The 26,791-nt window shown below is 34.7% G+C and overlaps 1 protein-coding gene across 1 annotated transcript in view; it reads right to left on the reverse strand.

Annotated features, from left to right (window-relative positions):
• Nucleotides 1-26,791, reverse strand: part of atp9a (ATPase phospholipid transporting 9A) — a 51,313-nt gene that overhangs the window by 19,635 nt on the left and 4,887 nt on the right. Inside the window, exons 5-18 of the mRNA XM_079587585.1 lie at nt 23,111-23,169; nt 21,456-21,507; nt 19,549-19,643; nt 18,964-19,044; nt 18,788-18,863; nt 17,831-17,907; nt 17,586-17,746; nt 16,174-16,316; nt 13,578-13,690; nt 11,350-11,559; nt 5,843-6,004; nt 3,930-4,022; nt 3,737-3,820; nt 110-280 (exon numbers count right to left, since the gene is read on the reverse strand). Coding sequence (XP_079443711.1) covers nt 110-280; nt 3,737-3,820; nt 3,930-4,022; nt 5,843-6,004; nt 11,350-11,559; nt 13,578-13,690; nt 16,174-16,316; nt 17,586-17,746; nt 17,831-17,907; nt 18,788-18,863; nt 18,964-19,044; nt 19,549-19,643; nt 21,456-21,507; nt 23,111-23,169 — 1,577 coding nt within the window. The remainder of the gene's footprint in view (nt 1-109; nt 281-3,736; nt 3,821-3,929; nt 4,023-5,842; nt 6,005-11,349; nt 11,560-13,577; nt 13,691-16,173; nt 16,317-17,585; nt 17,747-17,830; nt 17,908-18,787; nt 18,864-18,963; nt 19,045-19,548; nt 19,644-21,455; nt 21,508-23,110; nt 23,170-26,791) is intronic.

Genomic DNA, 26,791 nt, shown 5'->3' on the forward strand with positions numbered 1-26,791 from the left:
AGCGTTGCATGACAAGGCATTTTGATGAACGCTTCTATTTGTGGCGCATTGTGCTCCGTAGCTCATTAAAATCTCATTGTGTGTGCATGTTGTGCGTGCAGACACTGACTTTGATGCCAGCGTTGCGCAGTATCTCCAGAGTGGGTCTGACATCCGCCTGTAGTTGGTCCTCCACCCCAGTGAGACACAAGAGCTCCATCTCCATCTCCAGACTCTCGATCACTGTGGCGACCTTCAGCGAGCGGTCGTGCACGCTCAACTTGGCCTGGATGTAGCGAGCCTGCAGGACACATGACATGTTACACACAACATATTAACACACATTTATTTTACATCATGTTTAGGGGTTTGTTTACTTATCCACCAAACATTTAATCTTGAGTATTATTAATTCAATATTAATAAAGAATATATTTATTTAGATTTAATGCCATGATTCTTGTACATTTTAATGAATCCAGCTGTCATAATTGCTCTATAATATAATAAATAATCTGATGTTTTTTTGGAGTTAATGTGATTATATTTAGAGACAAATTTCCATACATCACTTTTTTTTATATAATGCATATTTAATTTATATTTAATGTATACAGTTCCTCTTTTAAGGAAAGAAACAACATTTTATGGGTTTTAACACTTAAAATAATATGCTTTAATGGCAAATTAGGCAAGTGTGTTTATTACATTATATCATAATTTAAACATTCTTTTACATTAAATAAATTATATATACTAATATAATAATAATACATAAAATTTTTTATAGTAGTAATGGCAAGAATATAACTATTATTATTATTATTATAAAAAATAAAAAATATTTTTTATTATAAAATTATAATTATCTTTGCAAGATTAGTGCTGTCAAATCAATTAATCGTGATTAATTGCATCTAACAAAAAAGTTTGTAAACATATGTGTGTGAGTGTGTATGCATGCATGAGTATTTATATTTATAATATATATATATATATATATATATATATATATATATATATATGCACACACACATATATTTACATACTAATTTACAAACTTAATCGCGATTAATCAATTTGTCAGCACACTACACAAAATGAATATTAAATATTACTTACAAAAAAAAACTATTACTTATAATACTGTTATAATGGCATTGTTATAATAGATGTCTACAAACATCTATTGATCTAACAATATCATTTTGTGCGTTATCAATTGTGCGTTATTTTGTTCATGTTTTTCACATGTTCTATAACTGTTTCTAAGATAAATTCATCTCTAAACACTGCTGAGTATTTTTTCCTGAAATCAAAGCAAACATATCAGAGATGTCAAAAGAGAAAGTTCAGACCCCTGATACTCCAAACCAGAGGCATCGGCAGTCAAAAAATCAGTGTCAAAATGACACACCCTTGCATTGACCCCTCAAAAAGATTTGCCACTCTGTTGAGCGTATCCAGAGCGCAGTTTTGAGGCCACGGCCCACAATCACAGTGAGATAAAGACCAAACAATGTGTGTGAGTGCGAGTAACACAGGAACACACTCTCACTTGGTGACTCACACACTCGGTGAGTCACTGCCGCCCACTCGCTCAAACACAATTACACACTTCAGCTCTGAGAGTGGGAACGTGGGCCTGGGAGAAGAAACAACTCTTTCTCTGTGCGTGTGGGCGGGGTAACGTTCGTTTTGGGGGTGTTCCCTGTGGAAAACATGTTACATTTCTTTATGACAATTACTGTTGACGATGGATGGTTGCTAGGAAACCGTTTAATCCGGATAAATATAGATCAGCACCTGGATATTGTAGTTATAAACACCCAAAGGTCACTGTCTATACCAGCGGTTGTCAGGACCCCGTTTTACAGTGGACACTTTACAAGTAAGTAAAATGCAGCGAATGTCTTTAAAATCAAACATGACCCTTATTAATTTTAACATTAACACCAAGAAATCTAAAGCTATCTATATGATACAGGCTGAAAAGGAAAATTGACACACTGCCCACATATTTTATTGGCATAGTCATATTACCAAGCAACAGTAACATGAAATTGCACCACAATATTTTGAGTTCAGCTCAACTGGATGCACGGCCTGATGATCAAGAACAAAAGTGTCTTTTCTCCTCCCTTTTAAAGGTTGATAAGCCTATTTATATTACATTTCTAATAATGCACCATAATATGGTTAGATGCAAGTTATTAATTGCATTTAGCTGTCTTTCAAGCTGTTCATTTTTGGGTCACAACCCACCAGTTCAGAATCACTATTCTGTGTCTTAAACAAAAGAAAAAAGAAATAGTTGCTCCCAATATATACAGTAGTGGCCAAAAGTGATGTCCAGCCTAGGACATTATCTTCACCTTTTATATATATATATATATATATATATATATATATATATATTTTTTTTTTTTTTTTACACATTTTATACACATTTTATGTACCGGTAGTCATGCTTGGAGTCAATTGTTTTTGTGATGATAACACAATGAAACACGCCAAAATGTACAGACATAATTTTTGGTCAGACTGTCATAAAAAATTATGAACATGCAAAAACAAGAGAGAACCAACAAAATACTAAAAACTGATTAGGTTGCAGTCAAGGTATGAGGTTTCCTGTTTTGCATAGTAAAATAAAACCTGTAGCTGTAGTTTGCCTTTTTTGCTTAATAATTTTGTCAGATAAAAACCTTTAACCAAGTTAAGTGTTTTTTTTAAACATTAAATAAAATATTTTCCTCATATTCTGATGGTTTAATCAAACTTGTAGGGTCATTAAAAGCAAATACCCCCTCTGTACATCACTTTTGGCCACTGCTTTACCTTTAGGCCATAAGCTGTCAATTTAGTACTTTTAAATACAAAAAGTGCAAAAAAATTACTGCAATGAATCTTGCACCCTGTCTTTATCAGATTAAGTCAACCTTGAATGTAAATAATTTGATTCAACTGAATTGACTGACAGCTCTAAAAAGGTGGCTTATTCTGTTAAAATTATCAAATTATGTATCAAATACTAGTCAAATTATTTGTCATTTGAGAGTCAAATGGCCGTCAGCCAGTCGTAACCTCCTGATGGCGAAATCAGATCTACTGCCCAGAGTAAATGTGCCTATATTGTCTTCTTTTCTTTTTTAAATATTTTTTTATAAAAAAAAATTATAATATATAACAATTTTTTTATAATAATTTAATTATTAGTATTATATTTATCTTATATATATATTATTATTATTACTACATATATATTTTTATTTTTATTATTTCAAATAAATGCTGTTCTTCTGAAGCTTCCATTCATCCAAAAATCCTGAAAATGTATTAAAATGTATTAAAATGTAACGGTTTCCACAAATAATTTAAGCAGTACAACTGTTTTCAATATTGACATTAATCAGAAATGTTTATTGAGCATCAAATCATCATATTAAAATGATTTCTGAAGGATCATGTGACACTGAAGACTGGAGTAATGATACTGAAAATACAGCTTTGATCACAGCAATAAATTACCGGTACATTTTACAAAATCTTCACATCGAAAACAGTTATTTTAAATGGTAACAATATTTCACAATATTACTGTTTTTCCTGTATTTTTAATCAAATAAAGGCAGCGTTGATGAACATAAGATATGTCTAACATCTATTTTTCTTGATCATAAGCAAAATACTAATTATTCACCCCTACATTTTATTCCATAGCGGACTTTCTAATGACTAAGCGTTGGAAACTCACCTCAAAATCTTGGTATTGTTCTTCTGTCAGAGATTTTTTGGCCACCACTAGCACCCTCAAACCTTCCCTGGCCATATTCCCACACTGATAAAGAAAGAAGAAAACACATTCTCAACATACGAGTCATGAAGCTTCTTGGCATAAGCATTATGTAAATATCATTTTGAATTTGGTTTGAAAAAAGTGAAATGACCTCCTCCTCCAGCCAGTCGTTGTACTGAACAACACCAGCCATCACCACATCAGCACCCTTCATGTAAAACGTAATCTCCCCGGTGGATTCATCCTAATAAACATGAGCAGAATATGTTTTGTTAATAAATCTTTTGTCATTTATGTATACAGGTGAAACTCGAAAAATTTGAATATCGTGCAAAAGTTCATTAATTTCAGTAATTCAACTTAAAAGATCAAAAACTAATATATTATATAGACTCATTACATGCAAAGTGAGATATTTCAAGCCTTTATTTGTTATCATTTTGATGATTATGGCTTATGAAAACCCCAAATTCAAAATTAGAATATTGTGAAAAGTTATAATAAGCCATAATCATCAAAATTATAACAAATAAAGGTTCGAAATATCTCACTTTGCATGTAATGAGTCTATATAATATATTAGTTTCAGCTGTAGAGTGGACACTGAGGAATATGGCAACACTAGAAATCAGGATCAATGATACTCAATGTACCAAACGAAACAGGAAAAGTTCACAGGTAAGCGAGACTGTTTTTTTCCAAGCATTATGGGAGATTCATTTAGGCTTTCCTTGATCGTCCTTGAAGGTGTTTTAAAAGGATTCTGCAGAGGAAACCAGGTTCAGTTGCTGATTTCCTGAACCACCGATACAGGCTTCAGTCCAGGCCAACAACAATAGCTGAGAGTTTGTTCGGGGAGAGTTAGTCATCAAGCCCAGGGCAGGGTCACAACTTTCTCAGATAACAGCCAGTCTAGTCATATAATTTTGGGGCTGATCTTCAATTATCACATTGTTTAAAAGGGTAGAGCGCCGCAAACTAGATTTTCATGTTCTCTGGAGCAAATGTGTGTGGTTCTTGCCAGTGCGAAAAGATACTAGGGTGTTCAAATGAATAGTTGCCAGACACTAAGATAAGTTGCAGAGATTTTAGCGATTCGGGGTAGAATGAAAACTTCTGAATAATGTCACAGGAGTTAATTCATGAATCATGAAGTTGTGTGGATAACACACGGCATCCGTGTACGTCCGAGCACATGCACACTTTGTTCAGAGTTGTAATCATGTGATTAAGGCGTTTACATGCCTGTTCATTGTGATTAAATCGGCGTGCGCCACAGTTTAATGCTATTGTGGTTACTACGATTATGAGCTTAATCGCATTAGTTTGATCTTTTGTTGTGTTTACATGAGGTAAAGTTTAAATCGCAATATTGCCAAAATCCCATTGTAATCGCATTATGAGGGTGCATGTAAACACACTCGGTGAACAATCATTTTTACAGACTTTATCCATCCAGGTTAAATTATCATGTTATTTTCAAACTAATTTCCACATTTAATTTATAAATAATTTTATTAAAATGTTCATAATGAATTTTAATTAAAAATGTATTTACAAATTTTAATATTGTCCGTTGTATATTTTTGGTTTCTTCATAATGAAATAACAAATGCTAATTAACTTGATGTAAAAATGCATTCGAATATGTAGAAATTATCATTAAACAAGATTAATAAATGCTGTAAAAGTCTTTTTCATTGCCAGTCTGATGCATTAACAAATGTATTTGTCCACTATAATTAATAAATGCATATAAATAAATAAATAAAAAGTCCTGTGGTGCGACTTTTTTTTTTTTCATTTTAAAAAATAATTCAAAACGATCAGCTACCCATTAAACATGACAAAATACATAACAATTACAAAAATGCAGCTTCAAAATCTCAGACTGGAAGTGAAAATGCTTATATTTTGAATGTTTTCTATTTTAATACACAGACCTATTTCACTTATTTTATTAATCCAGATGTGTACGTGATCTCAGACGTTTTGGTTCCCTATTGTATGTCGAACAGGTCATTTTATAAGCTAAGGGAGTTTACAGGTTTGAAGAGCACTCACTCGCACTATGATGCCCATGCGCTTGCTCTCGTAGGTGAAGGGGAAAATCTGCAGGATGGTGAAGTTGAGGATTTGTCCACTAGGTGTCCTCAGCTGCATAGAAGACTGATCTCTGCCAACCAGCGTCAGTCCCACACTCTCCGTCCACTGAACCAGAGACACCTAGTGCACGAGAGAAACGGATCAAAACAGAAAACATAATACATTAAACATTTCCGCATTTGCAAACTGCTGAGTTTCATAAGCAAATGTCATAAACAAACAGGAAGTCGGGCTACTTGTCTACACTTTAAGCAAATTACTTAAACGTGCCACAAGCTGTTTTCTTAAACAAAAACGAACTCAAAATCAAACACAGAACCATTTGGTTTAACATCTCGACTCGTTTCCTGCAACTGTTTTTGGACGTGTGGCGCAGAAAATGCAAGTATGCAATGAGCCACCAATTATAAGCATGTTCTCTTCAGGGAACGTGAAGATAAAGGCAAACCAGATGCCATCCATTAGTGTGATGCTGAAGGGGGGTATTTCTGGGAGGCAGAAGTTATTGCCCAATAACTTCCAGACCAAGGGTTACAGAGAGATCAAAAAACCCGATTTCTTATGCCCTCCCTGACTAGCTGCTAATAACATATCTCACAGTATCCAGATGGGCGGACTGCTGCCGGAAACTGCCCTCGCTGTTAGAAACCAACAAATGAGGCGTATGCAAGATATGCACAGAACAATAAGAGATGCCACTTTGAAGAATTTTGAGAAGGAATTGTTCAGACTATTTGTGTGTGTTCAGATCTATTAATTTAAAAAGAAACAATTAATAAAATGTAAATAAATGTAAAAAAAAAAAAGTTACAAAAATCTTATTTTTTTATTACAAAAATATTTTTTTTTTTAAATATTAATATTTGAAAAACTTTTTTCTTTTATGATAAATGTTTTCAACTTCTGAATTTAAATAAAAAACAACTTTTAATCTTTTAAGTAAAATATATTTAGGTCTTAATTTTTTATTTTTATTTTTTTTAAAGCAGATTTATTTTCCCGTCTATGATGAATGTTTTCAATTTCTGAATAAAAAAAAAAAAAAAATGTAAGTAAAAAAAATATTCAGGTCTTCGTTTTTTTCTTCCTAACATTTTTTAAAAGCTAAAAAAAAAAGTGTATATGATGAACGTTTTCAATTTCTGAATTAAAAACACAAGAAAGAAATATTTAGGTAAAAAAATTTCTTAAACTTTTTTTTGGTTTTAAAACATTAAAGGTATAGCGGAGGATTTTCTTTTTCCGGGTGGGTAGCCTATACTATTGGTCCACCTAAGTGTTAATCATTCTGGTGATATGTTTACGTAAGGCCGTTCACACGCTGGCGTGCGCTAAAAGCACAGGTTGGGCTTCCCACTGATGCCGCAGTCGCGAAGATTCTACTAGACAGGTAAAGTTTGTCATGCTATTTGGAGAAATCCATTTAAAATCACTGCTAGTAGGCGTTCCCTCTCGGGAGCAAATAGAGTGTTGCGCATGTGCATTTTTTTTTTTTAAATGGAGAGGGCGGGTCTTTTCTAAAATTAGGAAAGATCCTCCGCTATACCTTTAATATTTTAAAAACTTTAATTCACCAAATGAAAGACGGTGTGGTAGAGCCAACAATGCAGGAATGTTATTGGCACGAGACAAGAAAACCATAAAACAGGAAGTGACATCACAGAGAGAACGGTAGCCCCTTATGACTGTCAAGGTCCTTTAAAAAAAAAGTTCAGATGATTTTATCTTTTTAAATCACAGCTTATTTCAGACTCTCAAATGGTAGTAATTGTTAGCAAAATCTATTTTTTTTTTAAAATAATGGTTAGGATGTGTATTCTTCGGAGCCCCTAAAGGGACCTTTGCAAAAATAAAAATATACAGACTTTCACGTGCTCACGAGATGGTTTTCTCGCGCTCAGGTCGTGCTCGGGAGAAAGTCTGTATATATATATATATATATATTTTTTTTTTTGCAAAAATCCCTTTAGGGGCTCCGTAGTATTCAAATGTTTTTATATATTTTAGAGTCATTCATTCAAAAGTTTTGGCTCCACAAAGATATGAAGCCAACAGGAATAGAAATATTATAATTCTAAAAACTTGGTGTATGAATTAGATTTCCTTTAACCCTTAAAGACCTATACAGCCGCCGGGGGCTAAAAATAACTTTGTTCTTAAATGTTTAATAACTCTTGAACCGCTAATCCAATCTGTAATCTTTAAAAAGTCCGGTAAAGAGGAGATTCACTGCTTTTATGTGGTATCGGGTATTGATCGCATTTGGACATTCAGAGGCTCTGTAGTGAATGTGATTGCGTCATCATCAGGTTTTGATCAGCATTGATTCGTCATAACCCATGCGGTTTGTTTCTCTGAGCCAAACAGGAATGATTGTTGATGCTTAGTCCCATCCTCATGCCCAGATTGGTTTATATATATATATATATATATATATATATATATATATATATATATATATATATATATATATATATATATATATATATATGTCACTTTTGCTTCAGTGTTCTATTACAAAGTTTTGTATTTATTTTACTTCCTGAACTTTTTTGGACACACCAGCACCAGCTTTTCACGGAAAATCGCCTATAATAATGTTGTAATAAATGGCAATAACTTGCTTAGGGATTGTTACATGTAGTCAAAATTTCATCTGGATATCTAGAATATCCAAGTCAAACTTTCTAAAAGAAAAAATCCAAACTTCAGGAGGATTTGTTTGAGTTGAGTAAAAAAAAAAAAAAAAAAAAATGTGCTACCGTTTTTTTCTTAAATCTGGTAAATTCATCCATTCCAAGACAAAATGAATGTAAAATTGGGAATTTAAATGGGCTAGATGGAAACTTCAAGTTCTCCTGTTTAAAATGATATATGGCTGACTGCTATAATGGGTTATAAAAACAAAGAAAAGAACAGGCGAGTCAGGTGCTCCAGAAATGTTCTAGGTCTTTAAGGGTTAATTTCAGGGGGCATGGCTAAAGCAGCAACAATCGTCTCTAAAAGATCGTTGTGTCGTGTCTTTCCGACAAACGTCAGGGCTTCTGCTCCAGAACATCAATGCAGTTAGTCAGTGTCTCGCTGAACGCACACACAGTCAGTGCGTTGGCATGCAGTGGTGAAAACCAAACCAGTAATGATGCGTTCGGTGCCCACGTAACCACAGCATGGGTCGATTGAACACGGCATGCATCACTCGCTCCTGGCCCAAAAGATTTGGTGTTGGTGCCCAGAAATAATCGAATACGAGACAGCACATCTGCAGAAGTGATCGGCTGCAGAAGTGAATGTGCCAAAGGCTCCAATCATCATTTGTGAATCATCTAACACGAGGATGACGTGTGTGTAGACGCATACATGAGAAAGATTTTTCTGAATTATTTATATATATATATATATATATAAAAAATTTTTTTAAATCATATATATATTAGGGCTGTCAAAAGATTAATAGCGATTAATCGCATCCAAAATAAAAGTTTGTGTTTACATAATATATGTGTGTGTACTGTGTAGAATTATTTATATATATAAAAACACACACAATCATGTATATATTTAAGAAAAATTGGTTATATTTATATATAAATTATATAAATGTATATACAGTATATAAATGCAAATATTTCTTAAATATATACATGAATGTGTGTGTATTTATACATAATAATTATACACAGTACACACACACATATATTATGTGATTAATATATGTGTAATCGCGATTAATCTTTTGACAGTCCTAATATAGATATATATATATACAAATTGTTCAGATTTTTAAAAAGTTTTTAAATAATTCAAATGGTCATGTGATGTTATTTAAATGCTCATGTTTTATGAATGCAAATTTTTTTAAAATATGATTTGTAATCTATATATACAGTATATAGTTTCATATAATGTTTCATTTGTTAACATTAATGTAGTAACTAACATGAAATAATAATGAGCAATACATTTATTACATTATTTATTAATCTTTGTTAATGTTAGTTAATACAAATACAGTTGTTCATTGTTTGTTCATGTCAGTGCATTAACTAATGTTAACAAATACAACTTTTGATTTCAATAATGTATTCGTAAATGTTGAAATTAAAATGAACTAAGATGAATAAAAACTTCAGATGTATTGTCCACTCTTAGTTCATGGTAACTACAGTAGTTAAGTAATGCTAAAACGTTCCTGTAAAGTGTCACGGATTTATTAAAGGGCACCTATTATGGAATTTTGAAATGTACCTTTCATGTAGTGTGTAACATAGATCTAAGTGAACAAAAACATCCTGCAAAGTTTGAAATATGAAAGTGCACCGTATATAAAGTTATTGTCTTTCAAAAGTAAGAGTCGACTCCGAGTCATTTTTATGAATCGATAGAAGACCGAAGCTTTTTCTCTGACTAGATGACGTCAACTTGTCAAGTTATTCGAATACGATACGCCCACTTATTGCGCTCCAAGGCCAGCAGGGAAACATCATGGCGACGAGACGCTGTGTTCTGAAGTGCGACTCAAAAGCAAACTTTTTCCATCTGCCCAAGGAGGAGCATTTGAAGACTAAGTGGCTACAATTCATATATACAACTATACCACAGAAGTATAGTCCGAACCTTGTGCTTTGTTCGCGCCATTTTGAAGACGATTGCTTTACCAACTTAAATGCAATTAAACTTGGATTCGCGAGCCGACTGATATTGAAGGAAGGTTCAGTTCCAAGTGTATTTGCATCAGCTTCCTCCTCCGTATCACAACCTGTAAGTGTTATTAATAATTGTTGCTTTTATGTTTTATGTAGCATGCTTAATAATTATTTTGTTTGTTGTGTGTAAGCACCGTTTAGCTTCTAGGTCTTCAATGACAATTGTATCGATATATGTGAAGCGTTTGTCGTTGTTTTCGGAGTTGTCTTAAATAATAGAGTAATACCTCGTAGTAACGTAACTGCATTTTTTTTTTTTTTTTATAAAAACGTTATGTTTATGCATCGGGCTAACGCAAACAAAGACTGATTGTGCTTTTACAATATGAACTCTGGGCTATGCTCGCTAACATAACATTAAATTCTTCATCTTATTTTTAGTTTTTTACTACAAACTACAAAGCAGTGGACTATAATCATTATTATAACAAAATTTAATTGATAAAAGCATCATTGTACTCCGTGTTAAATAATAAGTATTATCTCTGTAAACACTGCTGGGTCATCTGATCAATCGCAGATTAGCGTCGCGCAAAGGAGGGGTTTGAAAAATGAGTCGTTGAACGAATCATTTGGGAGTCGGTGAGCAAATCAGGTAAAAATAAATGCATATTATACGACAACAAAAGTGTTTTTTGTCATTGCATGCATGTAAAACTGTTGTTGGGGACTCCCTAAACAACATTAGGAACATTTTAAATGTCATAATAGGTGCCCTTTAATATAAGGGTTATTATTTCAGCATGGATGAGACTGCAGTACCTCGTCTGGACTGGACGCCTGGTAAACCCTGCATGTGTCTTCATAGTGCTGTTCAGCTTCCGCTTGATCCGTCACACCGTTGGACTCGTACACCGGCGTCACGTTGTGCACCAGAGCGATGGCCTTCACCGCCTCGTGCACTCGACTGCTGATGGTCTTCCTCACTTTGGTGGCGGCCGGTGCCCGAGAGGCCTGGAGGTCATGAGGGGGCTGTGGACATCAGATTCAACATGATTGTCTACTTTGTTCAATCTAAAATGACAATAAAGTGGTTATCATAACTGATTTGATTAGCGTAAAAAGTTAAAAGGTTAGTTCTCCCAAAACATTTACTTCTGTCATTAATAATTCTGTCAATAAAGTGATAAATTATGTTTTTTTGCGCAAAGTTTCACTTCATTACATTTATGCTAAACCACTGGAGTCACATCTATTACTTTATCGATATCTTTACAACCTTTCTTGGGTTTGAAAGTGGTATTAGCCGCCAATGGAGGGACAGAAAGCTCTCAGATTAAAAAGATCCTCATTTGTGTTCTGAAGATGAACGGAAGTCTTATGGATTTGGAAAGACATGAGGGTGAGTAAATTATGACAGAATTTTCATTTTTGGGTGAGCTATCCCTTTAAATGGACTGCTTGGTGACTGAAATATATATATTTTTTAAAGGTGAATTAAGTGATTTTGTAATTAAACTATCATTAAACGTTTTGGGGTCATTCGATTTAAAAAAAAGAAAATAATAATAATACTTTTATTCTGCAAGGATGCACTAAAATTGATCAAAAGTGACACCAAAGACATTTATAATGTTACAAAAGTTTTCCCATTTCAAATAAATGCTGTTCTTTTGAACTTCATTCTGGAAATAAATTAAAATCAATTACAACAGAACACTGTTATTTTAAATGGTAATAATATTTAACAATATTACTGTTACTGTATTATACTTCTTTCAAAAACATTACAAAATCTAAGTACACTAAACTATTTTTATTAATACTTTTAGTTACTGAATGAAATTTAAGTAAATATTCTACATATATCTAGATACATTGTGGTAATTTCTTTCCTCCGAGCTTGTCGCAATGCATTCTGGGATTGCTCTCTCCACAAAGGAAGTATGTGATGGTGAATTTTTCAAAACACATTTGTAAAAAGTTACTCATTTCTTCTCAGTTAAAAATTGTTTATAGTGTAAGGACAGTTATGTAGTGCACCTATAACTAGGCATTCTCCTTATTTTGATTCTCTATGACCAGATTTGAAGCAAGAATTAGCACTTTGACTTGACATAATGATAAAACCGTCCACGTCTCTGATTGCTAATAAACCGACCCTTGCTAATATCCTGAAAAAGGACTCATAAATGCTCCCAGATGTGTTACATATATGAACAATTACCTTTAGCACCGAGCTACTATTTATAGAGCGCACATTTCCGAGCACTAATGACAGAGTTTGTAAGTTCGTATATAAGCTATTGAGAGGCCGGAGTACTTATGACCCCGGTTTCCTGCCTCAGTGACCTCTGGTGTCAAACGGACTAAACATATCAGTAAGAGGTGAAAGGGACTTATTTTACAAGGACTTTGCTCTGTTCTCTGGACAAAAAGCTAAACAATAGTGCTTTGTGATGGGCTTTTCCAAACAGGCCAGTTATACAGTGACAGGCTGCATCCAAATCTGCATATTATAGGTGGGTGCTAAAAACCAAAATCATATATCACAAGTAATTCAATGTCATCAATAAGACACATTTTACATTTATACATTTGCCAGACATTTTTATTCAAAGCAACTAATATTTATGGTACACATCTTATTAGTTCATGCATTTCCTGGTAATTGAACCCATGACCATGGCACATTATAGTTATTATGTGCTTAAATTTGGGATTCAAATTACGGTAATTATTTTTCATTCGATTTCTCAGATCGAAGTTTTAATCCTTTTTTAAAATTGGTAATTTTCTCTCCTTTTTTTTTTTAAAAGAAGTTAATAGACAACCAAAACGTAAAAAATTGATGATAAATCTGATAAAACAAAAACTTCATAGAACATAAATCATGCTTTGGATATGCTGAGATATAATCAGTAGAGCCGAATATCTACAGCAGAACCGTACATTTGCACAAATAACTTGCATTTTGTTATTTTGTCAAAAAAGTGGTTGTATGTGAATTTGTACGCAGCAAGTATGCTCATTTTGAATCCTGGGAATACCTGAGTGTAAGCGCTGAACACGTGACTCTGCACTTCATCCATGGAGTCCATCCCGTACGCCACAGTTCCCAGATGGAGTCGTCTGAACACCATCTCGTTCTGAGTGAGAGTCCCTGTGAAAACCATTAACATTAGAGGAGGGCGACCCGTCCTGCCTAAATAAACAGATCTGCTTATATAATTATAAGTATATTCATTTTAGCAGATGTTTTAGAAACGTTCAATACTAAAATGATAAAAAATGGTCTTTGTTCATTGAAATAAAGCTGAAATAATATAAAAATTTGAATGAAGTACTAAAATTACTGAAACTAAAACTGAAATAAATAATACAATTAAAGCTAAAAAGAAAAAATTAAAGCACAAAATCACTAAAAAAAACTAAAATGCATTTACTGGTACACCCCTATCAAATAAAATGAGATAAAATGTCTAGATCAAGGTCACAACGGGGTAATTATAAATAAAACAAACAAAAAAACAAAATAAACATTTACTGGAATAAAACGAACTATAAAAACTTTTATAATTTCAACTAGTTGACCTGACAAAAACAAAAAACTGTCATAAAGCTATAATAAAGTGGAGCTGCACAATTAAAAGATTGCGATCTCGTTTCAAACACCCACGTCTTTCTAAATGACAACAATTCAGCTCTGTCTATTAAACCTTTGACAAGTAGGGTCACAGTGAACATTCAGATCTGTCTTCACACTGCCGCTGACCCAGAGAGAGCATGAAACCGCTTCACAGTCGTTTCAATCATTTCTTTCTTACAATAATCCATATTACAGTTATTACAGTATTACAGTAATCTATCGATTACCAGCCCAGATCTTTTACCAATACACCACAACTCATTTTAGCTGTAAAATATATAGTATATACTGTTTTTTCTTAAATAGTAGACAGTATACAGTACATACTGTACAGCATGCAGTACACTAGTATTTTCAATTTCGAACATAACCGATAACAGAGACAAATCTGTGAAAGGAAATGTCAATCTCTAACAACCTTCCCTGATCGACATGCACTTCCTGTAGCCCAAAAACCTCAAACTACACAATATTAACACTAATGGCTTGTTAATGACAAAGAGCCTCAGGTTCGTTTCCCGACACCTCTTGCGTCGGCCACTCTTTAACAGAGCCTCACGGTAGTATTTCAGTCAGGCGTCGCTGGTCTATCCCTTACATTACAATGACCTCTGACCCCCTTTATTCACTGGCTCAGTCAAGCTACATCAGTGTCCGTGTGGGAAAGAGGCCATCATTTTACAGGCGGTCAAAAGCATAAATTTGAAGAGCTCACTGACTCTGTGTGGTAAGTGTGTGAGGATGAGAGCTTTCAGGTCATCTCTGATTTGTGGCTGTAATAAGTGGCATGTCTGCGCTCTCAGCACACAGGTTTAAGCCCCATGGCAAGAGCCTCAGATACCTGTGAGCTACTGGGGGAAACACTTCAGCACTATCAACTCTCAGACACCAGCATAATGGTCTCATTTCTGCTTTGGTTCATTCAGAAAAGCCCTTCGCATTAAGGAGCATAAATTTAACTGTCAAACTCACAACTTCCTTTTTCCTGTTCTCCCGAGTCACATAAAAATGTTCATTCTGACAATTAACTTGCCTATAAAGATAACTATGCAACCCAACCAATATCACCCTACATTATTTCCTACAATATATTCTGCTTTACTCTGAAATACGATACAGTTCAAAAGTTTGTCAATATTCTTCAATTCAGTCAATAAGATAACTTTTTTTTATAAAAAAAAATGTTTTACGTTTTTTTTAATGCAGTCTCTTGTGATCACCAAGGCTGCATTTATTTAATCCAAATGCAGTAAAAACACTTTTATTGTGAAGAATTACTACAATAAATGTTTTCAATTTGAATATTTATAAAAATGTAATGCATTCCTGTGATGCAAATCACCATTACTCCAGTCTTCAGTGTCACATGATCCTTCATAAATCATCATAATATGCTGATTTGATGCTCATTAAACATTTATTAAATGTTTAAAAAAAAATATTCGGCGTAATATTTTTGTGGAAACCGTGATACATTTTTTTCAGGATTCTTTGATGAATAGAAAGTTCAGAAGGACAGCATATATTTGAAATAGAAATATTTGTAACATTATACATTTATTTACTGTTACTTTTGATAAGTTTGATGCATCCTTGCTGAATAAAAGTATTAATTTCTTCTCCTTTGTTTTACTTCCCGACCCCAAACTTTTGAACGGTAGTGTGCATCACACTATGAAAGGCAAATGCATTAAAATGCATTTTTTATGTCAACTTTTCTCACTTTGTCAACAACAACAAAAAATTCAGATTTTACATATGCATTTACAGTTCAATTAAAGTCATCATAAAATCAAAATTGACATTTCACACCCTTTTTCTTGTTCAAGTACTCGTTTCTCTCTGATATACGTCAGAATATGGAAGAAAAGATTATCGCAACTTCCGTTTCATACCAACTTTAAAGCTCTGTAATTACATATATGACATTCAAGCTTTGTAATATGTCTCAGGTCAGGTCACTGCAAGGCTTTGTTAAGCAGAAAAGGAAATCATACCAGTTTTGTCGGTGAGCAGATAAGAGATCCGGCCCAGCTGCTCTGGTATGGTGCTGGCTCGAACCACAGTCCCGGGGATTTTAGAGTCCTTCTTAATCATCCAACTGAACACCATTTTGCCCATGTCTAAATTCACACGCAAACTGGAAATAAAGCAAGATAAGTACTTTTAATGAATGGCCTTTTGCCACTTTTAGGAGAGAGAACAGGACATTATAGAGGGATGAGATCAGGAAACTAGATTCAAACGTGTGTCACCAAGGTCACATGAGGACTGTTGAAAGGCCAATGCATAGATATGATGCCAATATGTATTCAAATTTTTGATTGATACTAGGGCTGGGACGATACAACTATCTCCCGATTCGATACTATCACAATACTTGGGAGCCGATACGATATGTATTGCGGTATATGTATTTTTTTTTTTTTAAGAAATGCGATTCGATATTGCAAAAAAAAAATGTAACACTAGACCATTGGGAAAAGTTAAATCATTCACTTATACAGACTGTACATGATGTATAAGATGAGTCATATTTACAAAAACAAATCATCACATCTTTCTGACTTTTATTTCAGAAGCATCATACAATACTACATTCTCTTGAATAAATGATTCAATAACAAATACATTTTTTAACTGTCACTTTTCGCCACTTAGTGGCGAAACAATGTAATCGATAAATGCGTTATTTAATGCACCAAGTTTCTATCAAATGCTGATTTTGATCGCCATCATAGACATCAGTGTTCATATTTGAACTTTCAACTTTTATCCAAATACTTCTATGATAATTTTAACTATTGCATCACAGAAATAATGATACTATGAGGTTGAAAAGACTGTGCTGCTTTTAATGACAAATCTCTCCCGGTCAGCGGCAGCGCCAAAACAACTTTGAATGTTGCGGTATGATTTGGTCAAAGATGAATCATGCAGCTCTATTGTCTTATCTCTCTCTCAGCATATAAGTAACGCGAGGGCTTTTCAGTGCTTTCAGTCTCACGTCTCTTCCACGCGTCCACGGATATTACGTCACACAACACTTATAGATAACGACACATTTCATTCTCTGTTGGAACGAAAGTGGCTAGCTTCTGTCAAACTCATCTACAAGCAAGGACAAAAATAAAGCAATTGAATTTGAATTAATATCGATCCTGGAATAAATAAACAAATCGATTTTAGAATCGTGAAAATAAACTATTTTTTTTCTCCCAGCCCTAGTTGATACCATTTAATAATCATCATATCAAGCATCAAGACATTCAGTATGTGAGAAATCAAACTACAATCTGATTACAAACACATCTAAATGCACGTACAAAACCTTCAAATTGTCCGAACTTGTGAGTAAAACTGAACAAAACAGCTTTAGATTTTACAGACAAGGAGAATAAACTTTTACCTGATAGGGACAATGTTGGAGAAGAGCAGAAGGAAGCGGAAGATCTGGAGATACCAGCGACCAGCGAAGTGCTGCAGAGCCACCATGACCAGTGACACCACCACCAGAGCACCAAACAGGATCTTCGTCAGACAGTTCACTTCCAGGTCAAACAGGCCAATCTGCAACAGCACGTCACATGCAGAATGAGTGTGACAACACAAATGTCTAAGATTTTGTTGACTTTATGATACTGCTAATTTTACCTTATGTCTTGGGTTGGAGGTGTTCATTACACTCCGCAGCTCTTTACCGGTGTAAATCACCACCCCAACCACTGTGCCTAGGATTAGAGGACAAAACATTTCTGAGGATTATCCAACAAGCTTTTCTCAGCTTTACAAATATCATATAAATACAATAAAAACCAAACAAACAAAAACAGCAAGTCATATTATACAATATTTTTTAAAATGAACATATATGCCTTTTCAGGCATGATCTTCCATTTTGCACATTATAAGATGGCTGAACATTAAGCCACTTTGAGATTAGGGGTGTGTGATATTGACAGAAAAATTATTTCTTGATATTTTCTGGTATTTTGTCAATAGTGATAATTAGACTCCCATATTCTTCATTCTTTGCAGTGGTTAGTTCACAGCATTGACAGTGAGTCATTCATTCAAATGATTCGTTCAAACAGCTGATTAATTCAGACAGTCACCAACAACAGTTTCCATCCACCTTTTTTATGCAAATGTTGGGTTATCACACTCGCACACACACGCGCACCAAAAATATAAAAATAGTGCAAAATATCTGTAATAAAAATGGGAGTGGTGATTTTGTTCTCTTGAACACATGGGATGGAAACGATGCTTTATTAGCGAATGTTTTAAGCGATATTCCAATTTTACTCGTAAGTTAAATTTGTAACTTTGGATGGAAACATAGTTACTGAATCATGCATTTAACTAATTTGACAATTTTTTTTAATACAATATATTTTGTTGAAAATAAAGCAAAAGCAGAAAACACTCAAATGTGTCTAAAATGCAATTTAAAATGTACAATTATTTTATAGTTGTTGTTTTTTTGCAAAGTGAGGGACATATAATTAAAACAATAATTACGATATTATTGTAAACGGTACATATCGCACACCTCTATTTGATATACTAGTACACAATTAAAAAAAAAAATGCTTTTCTTTCGGTTACCAGAAGCAATGACAGTGCTCGCCCAAAGAGTGTTTTCAATGCTCAGACTTTCATTGACTGGAGGGTCTCCATCTTCCTGTCAGATGTAAAACACAAAAAAGCTTGTCAAGCTATGTGGGTTTTGCCAGGTCTCAAGAAATGCAACGCCGCTATATCGAGCAATGACATGTACTCACTCTAGTGAAGGTACCGATGAAGTTATGGATGTCAATGTTCGGTTCTTCAGCATAAATAAATGACCTGATCTGCAGTAGATCCTGAGGGAACATTTAAAGAGGCTTAAATAAATGGTTCATGACAACATCAAATAGTACTCAAAATTAAAGTCAAATTTATTTGTAAAGCACTTTTCACAAAACACACCGTTTCAAAGCAGCTTTACAGAAAACCATGTAAATATTATAATATCTGAATATCTTCATGCTTCATAGTTACATTTAGCAGACTGAAGCTGTGCAATAATATACATTTTGCGATGACACGAGGCAGATGAGATTTGCTATAGATTGCTTTATATTCTACAGTAGGTAAGCGGAAAAAAAGTTGGACATACATATATATCCAACATTATATAAAGAGCTGGGTGATAATATAGTTACCTTTTGCAAGAAAAATACATTTAGTCTAAGCAGTTTATGCAACCGCCCCCCGATCAAATTGTATGATTAACTTATTCCAGGTAAAGGGCTAACATACTTTTCCCTGCAACAAAATTGTGTACTTTTTATATGAAACAAATGAATCATGGGTGATTGACTCACAGCAGCAGTGGGGAGTCTCTGCGTACAGGCCACAGGGAGGCGTAGTTTCCAATCGGTCTCTCCATCCAACTGATCAGTCCTCAGAAAACAGGAGCCTTTAGGACAAAAATCAGTGTCTAAATAAATATATTGACCAAAAGTCAGTTTTTGGTATAATATTCCTAATCATTGTTCCTGGACACGTTTTAAAACAGAAGAATGCCTTGTAATGTCTTACTGGTGAACTCCGAAGGGCAGTGTGATGTAACATTTATAACTCTTGTTTTACTGAAAAACATATTTAATACACACCGCATGCAGTGCCTAAGATCACACACCTTTAATGAAATGTGTTCGCCGCCTAAACTAAACTGCTAGTCAGGCAAACCACTCCAGTAAGCCTAAAGCTAGTACTGCCATTAGGACATGCCACCCACCCCCACTCATTTGAAGACATGTCGCTCTGCCATTCAACCCTGGACTCTTAATAATTGCCTAATGGTGTCCATCTGCGGGGCAGATAACAATGCTCCCCTTCCCGTAAAAATAACACATCAACTACTACTGGCAACTTCCACCCCCTGAAACAAGGAAATCTCAGCCAGGCGGAATTCCAGCACAACCAATGATCAAAAAAATGTTTATCGGATCCATTTAGACCAATTAGTACCTACTAATTTTTCCAAATTCCTAAAAAAAATGTTGACTAAAAACTGATGTAAAACTATTTAGCAAGCAACCATCTAGAATATGACTACATCCTAATACTTAACTCCATTTTCTTATTCAGGAAGTATTGTCTTTTTTCACTCCTGATGGCACTTTAAATTTGTTTGCCGTGTCTATTTCTTCAGTTTTCTGAGCTACTTTGCATGCCTTGATTTTCCTCATGGCTGCCTTGAAATTTGAAAGACAAAAAGAATGTCAATCAAGATAGCATCAGTCCAAACACAGGATCAACAGTGAGGTGATCAGATTTCTGTGATGACAACCAGGGATATTTCTCGTTTCAAGCTCAATATATCAATGTGAAATTAATTTAATAATAGAGACAACGTTACCAGTTTTGTGATCGAGATAAATGTAGTACAGTGATGAAGTATGGAATATCATACTCTCATGCTACTCAAAATTATAGTTAATCAAAGGCAAACTTATGAAATGAATGTCTGTCGACAATAATGTCAATTTAAATTGATAATGTGTATTATCTAAATGGAATAAATTAACGAGAAACTGATAAGTAATAACTATGGTCTTCTTTACTATATAAATATAAAATGTAATGGTAACACTTTAAATTTTTTATTTACTATTAACTAGTTACTTATTAGAATGCATATTACTAGGATATTGGCTGTTTAATAGTACGTATAAAGCACATGACCTTATTCTACTCAGTACCTAAACTTAACAACCTTTCTCCCTATTAATAAGCAGTAATTAGGATTTTATTGAGGCAAAAGTCGTAGTTAATAGTGAGAATTGGACCCTAAACTAAATTGTGACCAATATATAATAATATAAAATATATAATAAGTAATATATCAAATGTTCCGGTCAGTTTGTTTGTGACTTTTTATACTAGTCTTTGGTTTAAGGAGTTTCTTATTCTTTTTTCAAAAACTAAAAACAAAGATGAAATTAAAATGTACCCAATGCATGCACTGATATGTTTTTTTAAACAAGCACGTACATGCCACGGGAAACAGAGACATCTGGTCAGCCTAATCTAAAGCAGTCAGTGTGTTAAAGAGAATTTCAAAAATCGCAATGCATGCCATCTTTCTGGGCAATTTCAGCGTAGCTCATTAAATGTCCGAGGTTTAGGCTAATCCCTCCATCTACATGCAGTTGCCCTCGCGGCCATGTCATTTCCCCTGTGCTTTTGTTTGGGAAGTTTGGATGAATGACCGACAGATGTTTACCATTTCTTTCAGAGGTCCTTAGGAAGATCATGTCAGCAGGAACACGCTGATTCTATAAAGAGTTTGGAGGGAGAGATAGGGATTGGGGGGAGGAAGAGAAAGAGAAAAACAAGGTAAAAGATAAAAAGTAAAGACCCAAACTCGAGTATGTCGTCAGCAGCAGTCACCTTGGTTTAGTTGTATAAGTTCTGTTTGGCTTTAATCTACTCAATTACCAGTACGGCCCGCAGCAAATCATTGGGTGGTGCCACTGTGGCAGCTCTGACCGCCAGTTCCACTCGGCCTGACCCTCGCTTCACTCCCAGCTCTGTTTGTAGTTATTAGAAGATGAATTCGCAACGCTATTAAACTCGGCAGATGTTTCAAAACATCGGACGTGGCACCGGTATCTTAAACGCGGGCTACGCTTTTAATCAATTAGGCTTTTACTATATGTAACCCCCATAACCCACATGCAACCTCTAAATATTAAACCCAATTGGATTTTACGCAGATTAGGGTTAGAAGATCAAACATATTACAGCAAAGTTCTGGTGAAACACAACGCTTGCCAGAAAGCTGCTGACATATTTGATTTATCAAGTCGGAATAATTGAAGTACTTCAAAACCTGAGACATTTCACCCCAAAAATCCCCCCCCCCAAAACATTTATATAGTTATATTCTACATTATATTGAAGAAATTTTTTTATTTGTATTGTTCATGACAATCAAGCGCAAAAATAGAACGTTTAATTTATGTAGATCTTTTCATTAAAGTAATTTTTTATGTTTTTATGTACTTTAGTTCTGACAGTGACCTAATCAGAATAATATTAATTAAAAAACATTTTGAAAAAAACTCCAGATGCTATGAGTCATTAATGAGAATATGGAGGGGAAAATAATGCCATAATGCATTTTCTTTTTGCAAAACAAGCAAATACTATTACAATTATAAAATGTGTTTTTTCTTAGGTTAAGAATGTGATCTTTCATAAGATTCACACATTAACTTAGCTAATAAATGTTTTTTTTTTTTTTTAACAAAACCAGATTGAGCGCAGCATGTGCGAGTCGTCTTTCTGTGTAAAATCAACATTTTTAAGAAAATTGGCCTGGTGGGTAATTGGAGACTGCGGACATGTCTCAAATTTCATGTTCTCAGACTTTGTAGGGGGAAACCAGTTCCTTACAATAGGCTTCAGTCCGCACAGGAAAAAAGGCAACAGTTGAACAAAAGGCAACACTAAATACCAGAGTGGAATTAGGCAGGATTACTAATAACCAACCACTGGCTTCGGGTCACATGCTTCAGTCATTCAAAATGATTGACAGCTCTTTTCAGCATTAAATACATCAAATAGAGCTTTTTGATCCATTGGTTAGTTTAATAAATACAATATGAATGTTCTATGTTGGATCTTTAGCCAAATATCTCTAATGTGTTTTACACGGGTGACTTAAACTTAAAATTTCCTTTTGAAAAGGAGCTCTGAAGAACTATTTCATTTTACAGATGCATATAAAGCTTGTTATGTCTCACTGCCCCACTCGGGGGTTGAATTGCCCTAATCTCAAGGGAAGGTAAACAGCTAAAGCATTGAGAGCTATGAGATGCCATTTGTCAAAAGATCTCGATTCCTAACAATGACCGAGCTGATTAGCAAACCAACCTTTTCAACGATGATAAGATCTCCAACCTGGATTCCACTACTTTTCACCTTCACAGTTCCTGCGGAGAGAGATAAAGAGAAAATCAGACTGATGCATTTCAAAAGTGTGATAATTGTGGCTGATGCATACAATGATCCTTTAAACATTTAAAAACAATATTTATAAGTTATACATCAAAAACAGCAATGCCCAATCTGAAAATACCCTGAAAACTACAGCCAAATGCATACTTTCAAAGATATCCTGATATATTTCCAGGTTTTCCATGACTGTGAGAATTCTGTTGATTCCTCATACATTGTGAATCAGAAAAGTTTTATAATCCCCCAATTCATTTACCACAGAAATTTGCATAATAGGAATCAATGTAAAAAAAAAAAAAACATCTGTTCAACTATTGAAGGTTTCGTAAATCTGCATATTTCATTGCAAACCTCCAGTGAAGATTCAAATATGTAAGCCTTCTTTAAGTCCCCATTCAGATTTTTCAAAAGCTCTGAGTGCATATTAGATTTCCATTTGTTTTTGAACAATACCCTCCTATACGGCTTTACAAGAGTGCTGTGAGAACGATCTCTCATTCCATTGAAAATGCACAGCTAAAATTGTTTGGAAAAGGTCAGGGACCTTTAACCCCCGTGGAGACCTTTACCAATGCATATGTAAGACATTAGCACATATGTATATGTGCATTTTTTTTGGAAATGAAAGGACACTTTTATTGCATTTAAGTTTAAATGCTATATTGTTGCAGATTTAATTTACACACATTATATATTTTTAAATATTTGGTTTTGATTAATCTTTCAATCAAAAAAAAATTGTTTTTAAGAAGAAACATGTATGGCTTATGTCACACCCCTACAGCTTACATTTTTAACATCCAGAAACCGGGAAAAACTAGTGTTCTGCTCCGGAAGGTGTGACCTGCGACCATAAATCCCACACCCAGATTTAATGGTGTGAGTCTATTAAAAAACGAGCTGAGGGCCAGTTTAAATATGATGAACTTTGATGTTTTTCGTCCCTGTTGGTCTGGGCAGGGCAATCAGAAGCCCTCCCAGGTAGCTAGCAAATGCCCCAGCTCTGCTCCATGAGCTTTATATGGAGGCCGTTAGTGCTGAGCACGCATACACTGACTTTATGAGAGAAGAGAGCCTGCCACATCAAAGGAAGGCGTGTGATGGAAACGACAGGAGGTTCTCTTCCTTTTTTATTGTCAGATGCTTTTCATCCCCCAGTATATGATACAATTTACATCCCTACTTCAAATTAAAGACAAACTGCAGTCTGCTTTATTGCTGATGCATCTGCATACTTTAGCAAGCCTCATCTTAATATAAAAGGCACCATATTGTTGCCATTGTTGCTGGTTTTTTTCCATTTCATAGACATTTCAATGACAGCAATTATATTGAAAAGTTTGCGAATTACTTCTAATTGACTATCTACATTCATACTACAAAAATAAAATAAATTGTTTAAAAAGTCTTTAAAGGAACACTTCACCTCTGGAAAGATGAATGTGTATTTAAAATGGGTCATTTATGTAGAAGAAATGTGAAATTATTTTTGAATTTGGAGCCTTCTAGACTGAGAAAAGCCAGAAAATGTATTTTTGGCTTATGGGGATGAAAGACAACAACTCCCAGAATGCACTTGCTTCGCTGCCCTAGGAGGCCACGCCTACCGGTAAGAGATCGCAGTAAACAACAAGGTTATGCTACTAGTGAGTCTCCGTGAGTCTGCCCGGTATTTTGATGTCGCCCAAAATGTCCAGGATTAGGATTTTGCGTTCTTCAGTCGCCATTCCTCATGTTTACTGTGACGAGCAGGAACGAGACTGACGGCCGCGGAGAACGATGCGAGCCCGGTGGCGTGATTACTGATGAGCGGCGCCGGCGCCTGTGAGACGCACCGGTCTCGTATCTCTCACGGAGGAGCGGGAATTTTCCTAGCAATGTTAAAACGCACATCAAACGATCACTTGTTTAGCGTTCATGTAAACACTACATTCAGATTCACCAATCGGAATGAATTCAGTTAGATTGAAACAAAAGGTGTGCATGTAAACTATGAATGCGACTGCAGAAAGCAAAAGCCGAATCCCGGACATTTTGGACGATCTCGACGGCCGGACATGTCCGGGAAAAAGAGGATGGTCACCGCTACTACTCTGCTTTCTCCACAGAATAAGAAACTGTTAGCTTAGCTTCCAAATAAAGAATGGCTGACACTATATGTACATTCTGTGAGTGAGATCCCTCTATGGGCGGGTTGAAAACATGCGGAACAGCGCCTTCTACTGGATAAATGATGAGCTAGTGTTTGTAGTCTTACCCTTATTCAAAGAAATTTGACTTCCTGCTTTTTATGACGCAAATTGACGATTTTTGCGTCATAAAAAGCAGGAAGTGGAACACTTAAATCCTTATTTCTCCCATCTCAGGGGAAAATAAGGGAATAAACCATGACCATTCGAAAATGTGACTGGGTTTCTAAAGATACAAAGTCTAATGCAAATGGGTGAAGTGTTCCTTTAACTAATTGCACAATTTCTTAAAGTGAGCAAATGTTGTTTACAACACACTCCATCGCAACTTTCCTTGACCAAGGCTCATCGCATCTCGTGCGCCACTGATAAACCAATCACAATCATATCTGTTGGGCGTGAATGCAATGGCCAATCAGAGGTGCTAGTCAGTAAGTTAGCCAGAATCCACTAAACAGCTGAAAACACACAAGGTTTTGTTTTGTTCAACGCGAGCCACACACTCGCAAATCTTTTATTATAACCAACAAAGGGGTTGGTTACAAAGTATATTTTCACGAGAGTGCAGAATTCATTGCTTTCTGTTTATTACCCATTGGCAATCTGAATACAAGTTTAGCTGTTTATGCTGCCAAGTACACTGCAAAGTGTCTGGATTGACAACTGTATTTAAATGCGCAATTGAATAAACACCGGCGGATTTCCAACGGATGAGAAAAAAACAGGACAACATTTTTTTAAGTACTTAATTCAATAGTTTTTGCTCTGGTGGCGATATTGGTTACCAAGAACCGTGACATTTTACAGATTGGTCCCGACTACTGAAATACAAAATATTTGCAACTACGGATGTTTGATTAATCATTATTGATTTTGGATTGCAACGATTATTAAATAAATCGATTTCGTTCTTCACTAAAATCTTCAAACTTTAAGGGGTGATGAACTGAGAAATCAAATTTTCCTTGAGCTTTTGACTTACAGGTGAAACTCGAAACATTTTTATATTGTGCAAAAGTTAATTTATTTCAGTAATTCAACTAAAAAGGTGAAACTAATATATTATATAGACTCATTACATGCAAAGTGAGATATTTCAAGCCTTTATTTGTTATAATTTTGATGATTATGGCTTACAGCTTATGAAAACCTTTTCACAATATTCTAATTTTTAATTTGGGGTTTTCATAAGCTGTAAGCCATAATCATCAAAATTATACATAACAAATCCTTGCATAAGGAATCAACTATTCACATTCAAATCTACACCAGACAATAAAACTTGAAAAAACAAGTGAAATGTACAAAGCCAACAAATAATACTCTCCAGCTGATTGCTCACTTCACAACATTTACCACACACATGTAACTAACAAATCTATGCATGAGGAATCAGCTTCATTCAATA

Source organism: Phoxinus phoxinus (genome assembly GCF_949152265.1).
Source record: "Phoxinus phoxinus genome assembly, chromosome: 18".
Taxonomy (NCBI): Eukaryota; Metazoa; Chordata; class Actinopteri; order Cypriniformes; family Leuciscidae; genus Phoxinus; species Phoxinus phoxinus.